Source organism: Triticum urartu, chromosome 5, assembly GCF_003073215.2.
Source record: "Triticum urartu cultivar G1812 chromosome 5, Tu2.1, whole genome shotgun sequence".
Lineage (NCBI taxonomy): Eukaryota > Viridiplantae > Streptophyta > Magnoliopsida > Poales > Poaceae > Triticum > Triticum urartu.
Genome location: NC_053026.1, coordinates 256,824,177 through 256,842,511, shown reverse-complemented (window position 1 = coordinate 256,842,511; position 18,335 = coordinate 256,824,177). Strand labels below are relative to the sequence as shown.

At 44.1% G+C, this 18,335-nt stretch overlaps 1 protein-coding gene across 1 annotated transcript; it reads right to left on the bottom strand.

The window, feature by feature from the left end:
- Positions 1–3,308: 3,308 nt before the first annotated feature.
- LOC125508533 (stromal 70 kDa heat shock-related protein, chloroplastic-like) lies at positions 3,309–11,291 on the bottom strand. The gene is made up of 8 exons (XM_048673259.1): positions 10,653–11,291; positions 9,552–9,804; positions 8,837–8,916; positions 6,327–6,469; positions 6,142–6,240; positions 5,833–6,022; positions 5,036–5,434; positions 3,309–4,064 (listed from the first exon to the last, which is right to left on the bottom strand). The coding sequence occupies exons 1-8, from the start codon at positions 11,154–11,156 to the stop codon at positions 3,660–3,662; spliced, it is 2,073 nt and encodes a 690-aa protein (XP_048529216.1). The 5' UTR covers positions 11,157–11,291; the 3' UTR covers positions 3,309–3,659.
- Positions 11,292–18,335: the final 7,044 nt, after the last annotated feature.

Here is an 18,335-nt window from a genome sequence, read left to right as displayed (position 1 = left end):
TGCACCACTTCATAGTTGGAGCATTGAATGCTTGCGCTTCCCCAGTAGAGAGAGACAACACAATGCCATGCATCTTTGGCCAAGGCGAAAGGACGAAGATGAGGTAGGTCTTCGGGTGGAATTGCATCTTGAATGATGAAGAGAGCATTCTCATTGAATTGATTATCCGCGGCTTCTCGAGGAGTGAAGTTGCTTGGATCATGCGGATAGAAACCTTCTTCAATGATTCTCCAAAGGTTAGTGTTCACATGATTTAAATGATGTTTAAAGCGGTAAACCCAAGAATCAAAGTCCTCATTTTTCACAATCTTAGGGGGAGGACCGGCATGATTCAAATGAGTAGAAGGAACCGGTCCACCATAAACAAGTGGTGGTTCCACATGAGCAAAGGTGCCGGTGCCATTTTTACCACTAGAAGAAGGAGCCTTTTCACTACTAGCTTCCCCCTTGTCGGGGATAGCATCCGTCACCTTGTCGGTGGGGTCACCCACTTTCAACGGTGCGGTGAATAGTTTAAGCCCCTCGAGAAATTTAGTAAACATGATTTCCACCTCGGTCGTCATGGAGGTTTTCAATGTCTCCAAGGCCACATTGAACTCCTCACGAGAGACCGAGGTTCCCCCATCGCCCGTAGACGAGGTCGGATTCACACTGGAGTGTCCCTCCACACCGTCTACAGTATCAACCATACTCTTTGGACGGTAAAGTCCTTAATAAAGAGACGAGGCTCTGATACCAATTGAAAGGATCGATATGGTTGACTAGAGGGGGTGAATAGGCAACTACCAATTTTTAACTTTTCTTTATCAAATTAAACTTTGCATCAAAGAAGGTTGTCTAGATGTGCAACTAGGTGAGCAACCTATATGATGCAATAACAACAAGCATACAAACAAGCAAGAGAAGTAACACTAAAGAGCTTGCACAAGTAAAGGTAAGAGATAACCAAGAGTGGGTCCGGTGAAGACGAGGATGTGTTACCGAAGTTCCTTCCTTTTGAGGGGAAGTACGTCTCCGTTAGAGCGGTGTGGAGGCACAATGCTCCCCAAGAAGCCACTAGAGCCACCGTATTCTCCTCACGCCCTCACGCAATGCGAGATGCCGTGATTCCACTATTGGTTCCCTTAAGGCGGCGACTGAACCTTTACAAACAAGGTTGGGGCAATCTCCACAACTTAATCGGAGGCTCCCAACAAAACCACGAAGCTTCACCACAATGGACTATGGCTCCGTGGCGACCTCAACCGTCTAGGGTGCTGAAACACCCAAGAGTAACAAGATCCGCTAGGGATGAGTGGGGGAATCGAAAATCCCTTGATGGAAGTGTAGATCGGGGCCTTCTCAATCACTCCCGAGCAAATCAAAAAGTTTGATTGGCTAGAGAGATAGATCGGGCGAAAATGGAGCTTGGAGCATTTAATGGAGCTTGAGCATTAATGGAGCTTGAGGGGGAAGAGATAGGTCAAAGGAGAAGAAGGGGACCCCCTTTTATAGTGGGGGCAACAAACCAACCGTTGCCCCACCAACCAGCCCCGCACAGGGCGGTACTACCGCTGAGAGGGGGCGGTACTACCGCTAGTCCAGCGGTACTGCCGCTCCAGCCAGCGGTACTGCCGCGTAGAGAAGACTAGTAGGGAATTGGACCCAGCACGGTACTACCGTGGTGGTAAGGGCGGTACTACCGCTCCTGAAATGGTACTACCGCCACTACAACCGCAACTAGTGCCGCAAAACCCGACACGAGAAAAAGAGCCCTCGAGTCGAGGCGGTAGGAGCCAGACAGCCCAGCGGTACTACGGCAGCGGGGTCACGGGCGGTACTACTGCTGCAGAGCGGTACTGCCGCTTGTGACCCTTCAGCGGTACTACCGCTGGGACACAGAAGAGAAAGAGGATCTCTCCATAGAGGCTGAGGACGAGGCGGTGGTGCCAGGCACCCCAGCGGTACTACTGCTGTGGAGTCACGGTCGGTACTACCGCTGCGGAGCGGTACTGCCGCTTGTGGCTCCTCAGCGGTACTACCGCTGGGTTGCGGTACTACCGCTGGAACCCAAACAGGACATAGAAAAAAGAAGAGATCTCTTCCAAGAAGTGGAAGAGCTCGGAGGGTGAGAAGCTGATGTGTACGTGTTGATTCCACCCATGCAATACCCCTGCGGACCCCCTCTTGATAGTACGATGCCCTCTACGCAACTAGTCCACCAAGAGATAAACGAAAAAGCTACACCGTTTTGAATGACACTTCGAAAGGAAGAAAACGTCTCGTGCCAAGGATGAATCTGTGAACTACTCAAAGCACATGATTAGTCCGCAAACATGTTGTCATCAATCACCAAAACTACCTTGAGAGAGATATGCCTCAACAGCAAAAACCCTCCAGATCAGGTGATGGAAGCGGCACCGTTTTTCACCATAGAGCGGCAAAATCGCTAACCGCACCCAACCGCACCCAAGAATTCAGCACACAAGTTCAAAAAATTTGAAACTAAAGACCGAATCCACAAAGCGTTTGTACACAGCTATTTACCAAAATAATACCATGTGGCAAGCCCAAAATTCACCATGGGTCACTTTCATCCAAGTGGATGAATGTTGGGGCAAAAACCTTGCCTGGAATAGAGGCTTGGGTATTTTGAATTGGATTCTTTTAGTTGAGCTAGAAATTATTTTGAATTTTGGTAAAAAAAATGACATTAGTTTTATCTTGTAGTGCATGCATGAATCTGCATGTGAGAAGGATGGGGAAACATTCATGCAGCCGAAAAATGACAGGGTCCTTGTCGCATCTCTTATTCTCACATGTATTCACCCTGAAAGAGCGTTCAATCGACCAGAAGGGGAGGGGGTGAAGAGATTTTTTATCAAATTCTTCGAACAAACTATTTCTTCAAAGAAGTAACAAACACCAAACAACAGAAGAATACTGGCTGAAGAAAAGCTACTATAAGCATGCAATCAGACAAACTCATCAGAATAGAAGATATCACACACTAAAGAATAGCAAGACTGAAGATATTTATTTTATGTATGGCGCATGTACTTGTACTTTTGCACCAAACTTTGCAAATGCATATATGGTGCCAGATAAACACCCACGAATTAGTGGAAATAGCGCCCGTGGCATGCTAAATTTCGGATTCCTTGATGTGTTTCAAAGCAATTGTGCACTTAATAGCAGCTGTCCATTGGAAGTCCATTTAAATCCTTGTCATGTTTAGTGGGAAAACATAAAAGAAAAATAATTATTTCTTCATCAACCAGATGACAAACTCATATCAAGATAAGTTCTATAATAAACATCCCAATAGATAAACCATGAAACTTAGATGCACCATGATCTGTTATATAACGATAACATTAGGTACACCATGAAACTTCGTTTATTGCTAACCTAAACATGGCTAGTTTACTTTTTAGGGAATATGCTACTGTTTCGACCAAAATCCTTTTGCATCTTTGCATTACCAGAGGGGTATACTTGATTCAAGATCACTCTAGCAAACGTTGTTGATTCCTACCGCTACCAAATTTCATATACTGAATAAACAGCTTGTAGATACATGGAGCCGAGATACAAAAATAACATCCTCAACCCTAGAATGCCACTCAGAATATAACTCAGGGTCTATGTATCACTCACCACGATCCATTGACCATCCTTTAATTGCTATCTGTGAAGTCCGCATCGATAACATCTCCATCATTTGGTCCCTTTCCTGAGCTTGTTGATCCAGCACCAGGCTCAGTTTCAGCATCAGTAGAGCCAGCACCACCAGCACTAGTTTGGTTGTACATAGCCTGTCCGATCTGCATTACCTCCTGGTTCAAAGCCTCCATGGCAGTTTTCATGCTCTGTGTCGATCCACCAGCAATGGCATCTTTCAGTTCCTGGAGCTTTACATCAACCTTCTCTTTCACAGGAGCAGGGACCTTGTCCCCAAGCTCCTTCAGTTGCTTCTCCGTCTGGTACACCACAGAGTCTGCTTGGTTCTTGGTGTCAATAGCATCTCTTTTCTCTTTGTCCTCCTGGGCAAACTTGTCAGCTTCTTCTACCATTCTCTCGACCTGCAAAACAAAATGTCTCAGAAGGCATGTTTATGCACCAGCACAGGCATTTTTTCTTTCTTTCTGGAGTGCAGAGCATGCCAAAACATACAATGAACAGATTACAATGGCATCAATTCTTTGTTTGCCAATTAAACCCCACAAGGCTGTACAAGAGGACAAATACACTACCCATTTACTATCCAAGGATTATGTGCAACATACTCCATCTCTCAATATAACGCATATTACGATTCATTAAGAATTCATGGGTTTGACGAATAAATTCCTCTATTACTATATACTTTATTATCGGGCATAAAAGTTAGTATGGCATTAATTCATATTTACAACAACTTATGATTATTAATGTTCACATAAACAACATATGAGTAGATGGTCAAACCCTTCTCTTCCGGAAACACCACAACTTAGATTGTGAAACAGAGAGACTGGTGCATGCATGCATGAAAGTAACATCATAACAGATTTGGTGCGATAAATAGCAACAGAACAGATTGGAAATCAAGGGATAATTAAAGAACATAAGGGCGTGTACAATGATTCTATCTTAGGAATGCCACATAGGATAAATGATGAGGTGGAGGAAAGAGAAATCATAAGAAAAGGCTTGTCTTACCTTATTTAAGAGAAGACAAGAGATGATCTCTTAGCACAATATGTCTCACCATGTTTTTAGGAATAGCTAGTTATTGAAGATATGGCTAAGAGATGACCCATTGTAGACATGTTTTTTGTTATCTCTAAATTACATGTCAAGACTTAAGATAAGACTATTTTATCAACCATTGTACATACTCTAACACTAAAATGAATTCTAACAATACTGCGTACCACTGAGAAAACAAGCGCACTACATTGCTGACATGACAAAAAAAACTAACAAATTTCATAACTAATTACCAAAACAACGAGAGTTTAGTGCAGTCAGTCACACAAAATGCTGGAAAGCATAATCATTGATAGCATACCTCATCCTTTGGTAGAGTACTAGCACCAGTGATGGTGATATCCTGCTTCTTTCCAGTACCCTTATCAACAGCTGCTACTGACAGAATGCCATTGGCATCAATGTCAAACTTCACTTCAATTTGTGGTACACCACGTGGTGCAGGAGGGATCCCATCCAGTCGGAAGCTTCCAAGAGACTTGTTGTCCCTGACAAACTCTCTCTCTCCCTGGAGCACATTAATCTCAACACTTGTCTGTCCATCAGCAGCCGTTGAGAATACCTCTGATTTGGAGGTGGGCAGTGTTGTATTCCTGGGGATAATCTTCGTCATCACTCCACCCAACGTCTCCAAACCAATTGACAATGGAGTAACATCAAGAAGAACAACATCCTTCACATCTCCAGCCAAAACTCCACCCTGGTGTTTCAGGGAATAGGGTAATACATGAGGTGTTACGTATGTTGCTAAGTTAAATATGGTCTTGCACTGTACATGCTTTGGGAGCTACTTGAAATGTAACTAAATTGACCATTGGTACTTTAAAGGAAACATGTGTACAAGACTACTATGTGAAACTATAAAAAAAGGACTAGAGATTATGCTCTGCAAAGAGCAACAAAAAGGGCAGCCCGGTGCACGTAGCTCCCGCTTGTGCAGGGTCCGGGCAAGGGTCCGACCACTTTGGGTCTTTTGTACAGAGCCTTTCCCTGCATTTCTGCGAGAGGCTGTTTCCAGGACTCGAACCTGTGACCTCATAGGTCACAAGGTGCAAAGAGCAACAAAAGAAATGTAAATTTGGGGGAAAAGAAAATAACCTGTACGGCCGCCCCAAGAGAAACAACCTCATCAGGGTTGACTGTAACATTGGGATCCTTGCCTGTAATCTTCCTAACAGTTTCTTGCACTGCAGGGATTCGGGTGGATCCACCCACAAGAATCACTTCATCTAGATTACTAACAGATAGCTTGGCATCTTTCAAGGCGTTATTAACAGGAGTTTTAAGCCTATCAATAGAAGACAGAAGTAGTGATGAGTGAAGCCATCAAAAATATGAGAAAATGCAGAACTAGTGCACAAAAAATATTGTATAAGCTTTGCGAATTGATAGAACGTTCATGTTTACCTATCAATCAGATCTGAACACAGTTCCTCGAATTTAGCTCTAGAGAGGGTTGCCTCAATGTGTTTGGGCCCATCAGCAGTAGCAGTTATGAATGGCAAGCTGCAGTCAAAGACAGTCAACTGTTTAAAGGAGACATCTCCAGCTGAGCAAATATAGCACCATACAAAATTTCTGTAGAAAAATACCTAATGTTCGCCTGTGTGAGCGTTGACAATTCCATCTTAGCTTTTTCTGCTGCCTCAGTAAGACGCTGAAGGGCTTGTTTATCCTTAAGAAGATCGATGCCTTCATCATTCTTGAAGGTGCTAGCAAGCCAATCTACAATTTTCTGCGTAATCCAAGGATAACATTACTAGAAATTGGTGGAAAGTTACCAAGGATACTATTAGAAACTGAGTCCACCTGAAGTATGAACAGTACAAGAATACAACACCAAGAGATCTTTTACATGTATAATTCGCTTTTAGAAGTTGATGAAATCAAACAAATATTGTGTAAAATAGGAAGTAGGTCTACAGATTTGATGAAGCAAGAGTGACTGAGTTCGAGTTTCCCAGGGGTACAAATGAATGAAAATGAATTGATAACGTATAAGTTACAAGATACAGAACTTAAATGAACAAGAGCTTCACGGCTGGAAATGACCCACAAATATATTTAAACAGTGCTATCAAAGCTAACAATTCAGATCATAGAGAAGACAATATTGGATCAATGATACAAATTGACTCTCTTGTTGCTTTCTTATGATGAAGTGGAGTTAAATATGGTGCTCATACTGGCTCTACATCCCCACAAAAGAATGTGAAGCAATGTTGCAGATGTTTGAAGAGAGAAACACATGGCTGTGGCACATGCAGTTGTTATTGTACAATATTGTGGTCTTATATCTTCGTATTGCACAAAACCAAAAAAAGAAAGGGTAATGCTAGGCGCCGGTCGACCAGCCCAAATTTCGGCGGTCGCCATGCAACCCTTTGATTGGATGAACGACAGCCGCTAGATGGTCCACCTCGATCGCCCCCTGTTTCTCCCTCCTCCCCTCCTCCCTCACGTGCCACTAGCACAGGTCTTGCGAACACCACGCCACAAAATGCGTCTTCACAACCGCGCTTCACGGAAGCCCTGCCACGGAGTGCGTCTTCGCAACTGCGCTTCGCGGAAGCCCCACCCCCTCCGGCATCGAAGGGCTCACGGATCTCAAATTAGGCATTCCAACAAAGAAGTCCTAGCCAGGATCGCAGGCCACCGTGCGAGCTGCCCCGCACGCATTCCTTGACAAAACATCGGCACTAGGCATTGCCATCCGTGGGCACTGCACACGCACCACCTCTGCCCCACCCACCCACCCCCCCACCCCTCACGCAAGTTTTGCGGCACCTTCCCCTTGCATCCTTCATGCTTCCTCGGTTGCAGCTCCCGCCGAAGCTGGTTCTAGCATTTCACACGACGTCGCCGCAGTTCCAGCACCAAACCCCTCGCTGGATGCAGCTCCAACCCTGGCCGCTGGCCGGCTCCAGCAAAAGGACGCCGCGTCGTAGCACCGACTCCTGCCGGTTTCAGCAACCTACATGGCCGGATGCAGCATCTGCATCGCCGGTTCCAACATCTACCAGCCACGGCCTCCCAGCAAGCGGTCTCCACGGTTGCATCATCGACATTGGCCGGTTCCAGCACTCGGTCACCACGTTTCCAGCATCGGGTATCGTTGTCTCCAGCCCTAGCGATTTGCCGGTTGCAGCACTTGTGGCCGCCGTGTCCAGCAATAGTGGCCGCTGTCTCCAACACCGGAGGGTTCTAGTTGCAGCACGCGGTGCTGGGCGCGCGTTGCCTCCAGCACCGAGAGCGTCGCACCGTCCTGCCCCCCACATGGTATCCACCTTTGACTGGCCTGTGCAGCAGCAGCACCCCAGGCCTCACAACACTGACTAGGAGCTTGCGCGGGGCAGGGCGGTCGGCGGTGGGATGGATCTGCACTGGGCTGGGGTGATTCGGCCAGTGTGGAGAGAATTTGAGAGCCATTGGAGGGGATCGTTTGGGAGGAGACATGAATGGCTCACTAGAAAAAAGAGATTTAGATCGGAAGGGAGGAGATGTCTGGTCTCCACTTGGCACGTGGGTGGTGGCATGACGATAATGCCTGTGTCACGTGGGTAGTTGCGGGACGAACGATGAAACCTGATCCAGCGGCTCGCACGCGACCTTCATGATGTTCAGCCGGCCAGCCGATGATACCGTAAAGTACAGATATATCTCTATCTCTACACCTATAAAAGACCCAGCTGGTGATGATGGTGTGTCTGCCATCCGATCTAAATCTAACGCATACCATGGTGTTTTCGCATAAACACCCCCACCAGTCTGCTCCTGATCTGCAAAGAAAAGCGTAGCCTCTCCAGACAAGTCCACCCCCCCCCCCCCCCCCCCCCCCCCCCCCCCCCCCCCCACCCTCCACACCCAATCAAATAAGAGGAATAAATTTTGGGTTGAATCTAACATATTCTTAGTGATATATAGGATTGTTTCAAGTTCGTGAACATGTATTAGTCTATTTTGGATCTGTAGCAAGGCAGGGTACTTTGCTAGTTTGAGCAGGAAATTTGGTGTGTGCGCATCAAAATAGTGCATGATGAACTTTCACAAATTTTAAAATATGTGGTAATTTTCCAGGAACAATAGAAGAGGAATTACAAACCTTATCAAAGTCATCTCCACCTAAGTGTGTGTCCCCAGATGTGGAAAGCACCTCAAATACACCATCTCCAACCTCCAATACTGCAGAGTAATGTTGCTTCATCAGTAGTAAACTAGTAATTACCAGTGAAAAAAATAGCACGCTATTAGCATTTTGAGCAATGCCTCGCTGAATAAATCAATGTACAATGTCTCGCTAATAGCACGATATAGCACGCCAATAGCATATTTTAAGGGCCACGCTATTTTTTACATTGGTAATTGCATCATGACCTTCTTACAAACCTCAGTGTAATTATTTTTAACACATAACAACAAAGAAAACTATCCAAGTAGACATTCAATATTTTGAGAGCTCTTATCCTGTCAACGTAAGTTCTAACAAATGCTTTTTATGAATTAACTAAAAGCTAATTCTATTTAGAAGTAGCTCTTGTCAATGAGTGGTGGAATATATTGCTCCGATCAAGGATTCATAGATATTATTCTCTGACTGGAGCATGTAAAAGCAACACACTTCTAGATAAACCATTTTTGCTTTACAAATCAAACCAAACAGGACAAAACATTGCCATTTTCAGTATTGAAATTCCACCCATGATTCATCTAAAAAGTTCTTTTATGGTAATATATGAGTGATATGATTATCCAAGTGGTTCAGAATTTATAGCAGTAATAAATGTAAAAGATAAAAACAATTTGGTATTCTGCCATACCAGAGACATCAAAAGTACCGCCACCCAAGTCAAACACTAGAATCGTTTCATTGTTTTTCTTCTCAAAACCATAAGCAAGAGATGCAGCAGTTGGCTCATTTATAATGCGCAGAACTTCCAGCCCTGCAATACGGCCAGCATCCTTTGTTGCTGTTCTCTGCGAGTCATTGAAGTACGCTGGAACGGTAACCACCGCTTTTGTAATTTTGTCATTCAGAAACTTAGATGCATCATCCACCAATTTCCTCAATACCTGAAAAGGTATAAATGTACCGTAGAAGCCAAATAAGTCACTCACATTCGAATCATGTATAGCATCAGTCCATAAATTCACATGGTTATGTCAACTTAGGTCTCTGAAGTTAAACATGAGATATGCACATTTTAGGTCCCTAGACTTGTATGGGTACAAAGAAAAGGGTCCACACCTGACTAAACTTTACTCCCTCCGTCCCATAATATAAGAACGTTTTTGACACTAGTCTAGTGCCAAAAACGTTCTTATATTATGGGACGGAGGGAGTAACAATTAGCATAACGGGTGTTGCAAGACAATGGACATAACTGAAGCAGTGACCTCTCATAAATAAATTGCCAAAGCGGTAGATGGTTTTCACTTTCAGTGAGATTTCGGTGAAATTCACTGAATTTCAGTAATTCCAGCAGACACTGAAATATTACGTTTCGGCCAAAATATTTCAGCAATTTCAGTATAGCACAACAATTCCAATATTTTTCAAAATATTTTTTAAATTTTTCAAATTTTTAATTGAATTCAAGTGAATATTTCGGTCATTTGGCTGAAATGGTGCTGAAATTTTTCTGAAACCGAAATTGAAAACCATCCCGGTAGCAATTCAAAATATTCACAGAAATGAAAATATCAGCACTTCATATACCATTGGAAACGTTAACTCATCCAAGACATAATAAGTTAACTAATTGCCTCATCTTTTCTTATTATAAAGGGATCCCTATTATAAACGAAGAAATAGTCTTTAACATCATCAATGGAGGAGGACAATATGGAATTCCAATGACAATCGAACACATTGCCTCCTTATGTTAAGCTACAATAATAAATAAGAAAAGGGAAATTACCTGCGCGGATATCTCTTCCGCTGCGAACTGCTTGCCGATAGCAGGGCAGTCGAGCTTGACGTTTCCGTTCTCATCGCGCACAACGTTATACGAGACCTGCTTGGCCTCGTCATCTACCTCAGCCATCTTGCGTCCAATGAAGCGCTTGACGGAGAAGAAGGTGTTCTCCGGGTTGACGACGGCCTGCCTCTTGGCAATCTGGCCCACTAGCCGTTCTCCTCCCTTGGTGTACGCCACCACCGACGGCGTCGTCCGCTGGCCCTCGGCGTTGGTGATCACCGTCGGCTTACCGCCCTCCATCGCCGCGACGGCGGAGTTGGTGGTGCCCAGGTCGATTCCCACCACCTTCTCGCACGTCACCCGCATCGCCAACCCGCGCGGCCTCCCGCCACGAGCAACCCGCATCTGCAGGGGCATGACCGCCGGCCGCCGCCGGCTCACGAAGAGAGAGCACGACGGGGAGGCGCCAGCCATCGCGCTGACCTGGGAAGTGAAGGTAGCCATGGCGCGGGTTCGTTACGTAAACCCTAACCCTAGTGAAGGATTCAGGCGGCGATGGCCCGGAGGGGATGGAGAGCGAGGGGGGCGGAAGGAGGAGACGTTTCAGAGAGGAAGAGAAGATAAGACGGGGAGAGAGTTTTATACTGTAGAGGTGGGTATAGGTTGCTGACGAGTTCCTTTTTCTTTTATAAGGCGTAACCTGCTTTTCTGCGTTCGCTATGCGAACACGAAGGATAAGGGCCTCGTTTGATTTGCAGGATCTCTAGTTGCACACTTGCAACGCACCTAAATATTTAGGCAATATATTAATTACATGTGTTGCACGTTAATATTTAAACAATATATTAATTACACGTGGATATTAAGTATATTATTGTTTGTGTATTAATTTTATAATTAATGCAATATTTGATATGATATTAATTACATGTTAAACACGTTGAACGCTAGTCATTGGAGCAGTTTAGGTCGTTGGATTCATTAGTTTGATGGATGAGATCAGTTGAATCTGCTCCTTTGAATCTGCTCCTTTGGTAGTCTCCGCCGGTCAATTTTCCTCTCATCAGAGACAGTTTTTTTTCGTCCTCAATCCCACCTCCCACCAGCGCCGAACCAATAAAAAAACAATGCCCACGCGAGGTTCCTACAGGCTCGATTCCCACCTCCCGCACGGCCGATCTAGAAAAAAACCGGGGAAAAAGTCTATAAAAATAGACCTACGAAAATAAACCAACACTAGGGAATTGGTCGCACGTACTCGCACCCCACCCTACCCCACGCCATGCACGATCCCCTCACCGTCGCCCTTCTCCGGACCGCCGCCATCGCCGCTCCGGATTGCCGCCGTCTGGATCGCCACCGCCACCGCCGTCTCTCCGGATTGCTGCCCCAGCCACCGCCGTCGTTGCCGTCTCTCCGGATCGCCGTCCCCGCCGGCGCCGCCGTCTGGATCGCTGTTGCCATATCTCCGGATCGCAGCCACCGCCGACGTCTGGATCGTCGCCGCTGTCACACAGAAGACAGTGCAGGAGCTGCCGCCGCCCGCCCGCCCCCCATCTCCTCCCCTGATCCAACTAAACATCCCGTAAACTGAAAAAGTGGGTCATCGGTTAGGATGTTGCAGCAACTAACAAGGAGGGGCGGACGCGTGAACGAGATGGGAAGACAATTCACTTTGCCCCTCCTCCAAGCACATCAGCGACTCTTCTAGCGTGAATGAGATTCTTATATACCATTGTTGCATCCTGTTGCACACATGCAATTCTATTGTTTTGTGTAAGAGCCATTGACTTTTGTGGAGAAGTTCGCGTCACGGTGGAATTTTGCTGTCAAGGTCGCCATGTCGGCGAGCTCGTTGGCGTCGTACTGCCCCAACAGAAGCGCCATCGGGTCGGCGGCGCGGCTGGGGGCTGCAACCATGGATGGTGGAAATTGTGGGTCCTGCAAAATCTGTACGTGGGTTAGGATAACAGGTTGAGCCATTTGTTCCTCTACAGTCAAACGCTTGATTGGGATGTTCTATCCATGATGGGGTAGGTTTGCACTATTCAATTTCGCAATGTGTCGTTTCTGCCATATAGCTTATATTGTTTTGTACAATAATTAGTCATATTAACTCATTTTCTATAGATCAGATTCATGAAACTTGACCTGTTGAAGAAGTTTCAGTCCAGCTTCACTCACCGCCTTTCATTGTCATCGGTAAGTCTCGTGCTCCTTTTGTCCTAAATATACTCCATCTTTTCCGGTTTATAAGGCTCAATTCAAAAATCTCATCAACCAAGGTAGATGATGAGTGATGGAATATTTTTTGTAGTTTGCAAAAGCACCCAATTAATACTCTTATTTTCCTCAAAAAATTATACTACCTCCGTTTCAGTTTACAAGTCCTACGCGTATACCTAGGTTGTCAATTTTATCACCTTAATATAAACTATATAACACAAAAATTATACGGTTTGAAAATAAAACATCTGAAGTTTGCATTGATATATTTTTGTAATATAAGACTTGTATTAGGTTGGTCAAATTGACGACCTAGGGGCACGTGCACGCCTTGTAAACTAAGAGAGAGGTAGTATTTACGAATGCATTAATTGCAATGCATGCATGCATTGGTCAATTTTCTCTTAATACTTGCATGCAATGATTTAATGCACCTTGAAGTCTGAACATGTGATGGGGAACAACCAAATTGAGCCTTATAAAATGAAAAAACTGAAATTTTGAGATAACCCCTATAAACCGGAAAGGAGGGAGTACCATGCAATAAATTTCTATCAGGCAAAAAATGTCGTGTCTTGACACCTGCCAATATCCCTTTCTCATGTGCGAACCGTACACACTTTTAGTTTATCACCTGCCAATACTTCAAAAATGGATGATCTTCTGTAACAGTTCGGCTGTGGATGAAGTTCAAAAGGATTCAATAGCTATGGCCAGAAAAGATATAAAAAGGAAGTTGTTCAAAGCAGTGCATCACTTCCGATGGCAAAGAACAAATTTGACATTACAAGCCTGATTGAGACTTACAATACACTAACACTTTTAACAAGCTGCGACCACTAATATTATAGTTTAGTACAATCATATTCCTTAAGTATTATAGCCCAGAAAGCCAGATTATAGTCGTCGCCACATTAATCAAATTCTTGTCTTGAGCAATATAGATAGATAAATAACAATAGCAACTATGTTGTTTTTTGCAATTACAATATGATTAATCTGCAAAGACAACCAACATTGCTCAGAACGCCGCATCCCCGGCCTACTCTCTCTTCATCCGTCAATGCTCATGTGCTCCGACCCTCCCCGACACCTCCCAGCAAGCAGCAGAGTCTTTCTTGTTCGAGCTCCACCGAAACACTACTAACCAAGGTTTCTACTCCTTAAAACAATTCTCAATTAATACCAAATAGAAGGTAGGAAGGGCACTTTGTATGAATGACCATCCTTTGGAAAATTTGGCTAAACAACACTTTGTATGACAAAATAAGTAATAAGCAGATTGAGTGCATGCATTGAAGATGGAGACAGGATGACTACATATAGACACATACAAAACATCTAGAGGACATCAGGCATAGTATAGTTAGCTTGCTACTCCCACCCCCGCTATTTCAAATATTCTTGCCATCAGGCAATGGTCATTTAATGTCAGGGAACTGCCATTTCATAGGTGCGTATGGGGAATCAAATTGTGCTATACATGTCAAACACCATCCCAGGAGACTGAATGTGTAGCACATATGATGGGTATACATGTACCTCCAGGTATATGTTCAACTACAAATTTAGCTATACATGTCAAGCACCATCACATGAGACTGAATGTGTTGCAGAACCGATGGAAGGGACCAGTGTTGACGACTATGACCCAGCTGTTATACCCGTAGCGGACGAAGTTGACAAGATTTACCCAAGTAGTCCAAGTTTTAAGGCTGTGCAAATATACAGAGCTTATTTTTATGTGTTTTATGTGATCATTCATACCTAACAGACTTGTGACTTGTAGTTGAACATATTACTCCATCGGAACGGATCATACTTGAACAGGCTGATGGTGATAGCACATATGTTCATCAACCTTCCCATCTGATTTCGGGTGAGTATTCTTTTGCTAAAGGGTTAAGACCATATGCCTACAAATTTGCCTTATTTCGGACCAATGTTTGTTATGTTTACATGATGCAGACAACCCAACGATCTCATTCCTATATAATGGAGATTCGTTGCCGGCTCCCAGTAATCTGACACGAAATTATGCGACAGATGTACCATGAAATTATGCACACGAAATTATTAATGCTTGCTACAGAAGATGAGAACAGTCGGAAAGAATATAAAGTACTAACATTGACAAGGGAGAACATCAGCTTGTGAGAAATAAGGAAGGACAAGAGGTAAGTTCACCATCTCAGGCTTGCAAGTAATGTCATGTTGATATACGAATATCGTTAAATCTTCAGTAGGATCTGATAGTCTTTTAGGCAATAAAGTACGCATGGGCTTCTTCTGACTGCAAATTATCATCTCACAAACCGGAACGCCAACATGAAGACATGTTATTCCCTGAAAAATCAAATCGCGATCAATATATTGTTCACCCAGACAAGCAACAAGATAGCTTATAAAGTTATACTAACCAAGTTCTTTTGAATTATTCTTTTACATTCAGTACACCCTACAACTAATTTCTTCTCATAACCACACAAGTCGGTGAGCCTCTTGGCCAGGTGATCGTCAATAGCGTTATTAGCTATGTCAGTGGGGCAGGGCACCGTCTCATTTTGTATGAGTTCTTCCAGACTCTGAGAAATAAACATATAATAATGGATTTAAAAATCTTGTCAGATATGATGCAGTGTCTAAATCATGAGAAGAAGCAGGGTAATGCAATGCTAAGATACATTAATTGTAGTCACTAACTACTCGTGTTGATTATTTAAATTGAATTTTTTTTACCCTCTTTAATTGGTAGCAAGGAATATTGCCCTTAGTTTGCATGATAAACCACTTGGAGGTGCTTCGGAAAATCTTTTTAGAGCACTGGAGACAACCTTTATCAATAAATAAACATCTTTTTTGTGCTTAGGCATGAAAGAACCATTGCCAATCCTTCTACTGTAACAACACCTGTAGTAGAACCAAATCTAAGAGAAGATGGCTGGACCAACTTGTTTGTAGCATGGTTGTGGGATGCACAAACCGGGAACAGTGGGATTTATGTTAAGCTGACTAGAATTGGTGGAGTAGGTTGGTGATTAATTGGGCTTGGGCAACCAAATTACTCCAAGTTACTCATAGCACCAAGTCCTACTCCAAGAGCTTCATGTGCTAAAATACTGAAGCTTCATGTGCTATAATTTAATTATAATTATTGCAAGCATAAGCTACAAAAAACATAAGGACCAAAAAGTTGCTTCAAGTGGGTACAATTATAAACTCACTCACATAACAAGTTACTTCATGTCATCAAGTCCTACAGTACTACTGAAGGAAATATGCCCTATAGGCAATAATAAAGTTATTATTTATTTCCTTATTTTATGATAATTTTTTATTATTCATGCTAGAATTGTATTAACCGGAAACATAATACATGTGTGAATACATAGACAAACGTAGTGTCACTAGTATGCCTCTACTTGACTAGCTCGTTGAATCAGTGATGGTTATGTTTCCTAACCATAGACATGAGTTGTCATTTGATTAACGGGATCACATCATTAGAGAATGTTGTGATTGACTTGACCCATCAGTTAGCTTAGCACGATGATCGTTTAGTTTGTTGCTATTGCTTTCTTCATGACTTATACATGTTCATATGACTATGAGATTACGCAACTCCCGTTTACCAGAGGAACACTTTGTGTGCTACCAAACGTCACAACGTAACTGGGTGATTATAAAGGTGCTCTGCAAGTGTCTCCGAAGGTACTTGTTGAGTTGGTGTATTTCGAGATTAGGATTTGTCACTCCGATTGTCGGAGAGGTATCTCTGGGCCCACTCGGTAATGCACATCACTATAAGCCTTGCAAGCATTGTAACTAATGAGTTAGTTGCGGGATGATGTATTACGGAATGAGTAAAGAGACTTGCCGGTAACGAGATTGAACTAGGTATTGAGATACCGATGATCGAATCTCGGGCAAGTAACATACCGATGACAAAGGGAACAACTTATGTTGTTATGCGGTTTGACCGATAAAGATCTTCGTAGAATATGTGGGAGCCAATATGAGCATCCAGGTTCTGCTATTGGTTATTGACCGGAGACGTGTCTCGGTCATGTCTACATAGTTCTCGAACCCGTAGGGTCCGCACGCTTAAAATTTTATGACAGTTATATTATGAGTTTATGTGATTTGATGTACCGAAGGTAGTTCGGAGTCCCGGATGAGATCGGGGACATGACGAGGAGTCTCGAAATGGTCGAGACGTAAAGATCGATATATTGGAAAACTATATTCGGACATCGGAAAGGTTCGGAGTGATTCGGGTATTTTTGGAGTACCGGGGAGTTACAGGAATTTACCGGGAGAAGTATTGGGCCTTATTGGGCCATACGGGAATAGAGGAGAGAGGCCAAAAGGAAGGAGGCGCACGCCCCCCCCTCATGGTTCGAATTGGACAAGGGGTGCAGCCCCCTTTTCCTTCTCCCTCTCCCCCTCTTTCCTTCTCTCCTACTCCGGAAAGGAAAGGGGAATCCTACTAGGACTTGGGAGTCCTAGTAGGACTCCCCACACTTGGCGCGCCCCTCTAGGGCCGGCCTCTCCCTCCCTCCTTTATATACAGGGGCAGGGGGCACCTCTAGACACAACAATTGATCTCTTGGATCTCTTAGCCGTGTGCGGTGCCCCCTTCACCATAGTCCACCTCGATAATATCGTAGCGGTGCCTAGGCGAAGCCCCGCGTCGGTAGAACATTGATACGTCTCTAACGTATCTATAATTTTTGATTGCTCTATGCTATATTATTTATTGTTTTGGACATTATTGGGCTTTATTATACACTTTTATATTATTTTTGGGACCAACCTACTAACCGGAGGCCCAGCCCAGAATTGCTGTTTTTTTTGCCTATTTTAGGGTTTCGAAGAAAAGAAATATCAAACGGAGTCCAAACGGAATGAAACCTTCGGGAACATGATTTTCTCACCGAACATGATCTAGGAGACTTGGACCCTATGTCAAGCAACCAACAGGGAGGCCACGAGGTAGGGGGGCGCGCCTACCCCCCCCCCCTAAGCGCGCCCTCCACCCTCGTGGGCCCCCTGTTGCTCCACCGACGTACTTCTTCCTTCTATATATATCTACGTACCCCCAAACGATCAGAGATGGAGCCAAAACCCTAATTCCACCGCCGTAACTTTCTGTATCCACGAGACCCATCTTGGGGCATGTTCTGGAGCTTCGCCGGAGGGGGCATCGATCACGGAGGGCTTCTACATCAACACCATAGCCTCTCCGATGAAGTGTGAGTAGTTTACCTCAGACCTACGGGTCCATAGTTATTAGCTAGATGGCTTCTTCTCTCTTTTTGGATCTCAATACAAAGTTCTCTCCCTCTCTTGTGGAGATCTATTCGATATAATCTTCTTTTGCGGTGTGTTTGTTGAGACCGATGAATTGTGGGTTTATGATCAAGTTTATCTATGAACAATATTTGAATCTTCTCT

Coding starts and splice junctions, on each gene's coding strand:
- LOC125508533 (XM_048673259.1), bottom strand. CDS start 11,156: ATGGCTACCTTCACTTCCCAGGTCAGCGCGATGGCTGGCGCCTCCCCG. Junction 6,241..6,326: donor CTCACACAGGCGAACATTAG/GTATTTTTCTAC, acceptor CTTTGACTGCAG/CTTGCCATTCATAACTGCTA. Junction 5,435..5,832: donor CTCTTGGGGCGGCCGTACAG/GTTATTTTCTTT, acceptor CTGAAACACCAG/GGTGGAGTTTTGGCTGGAGA.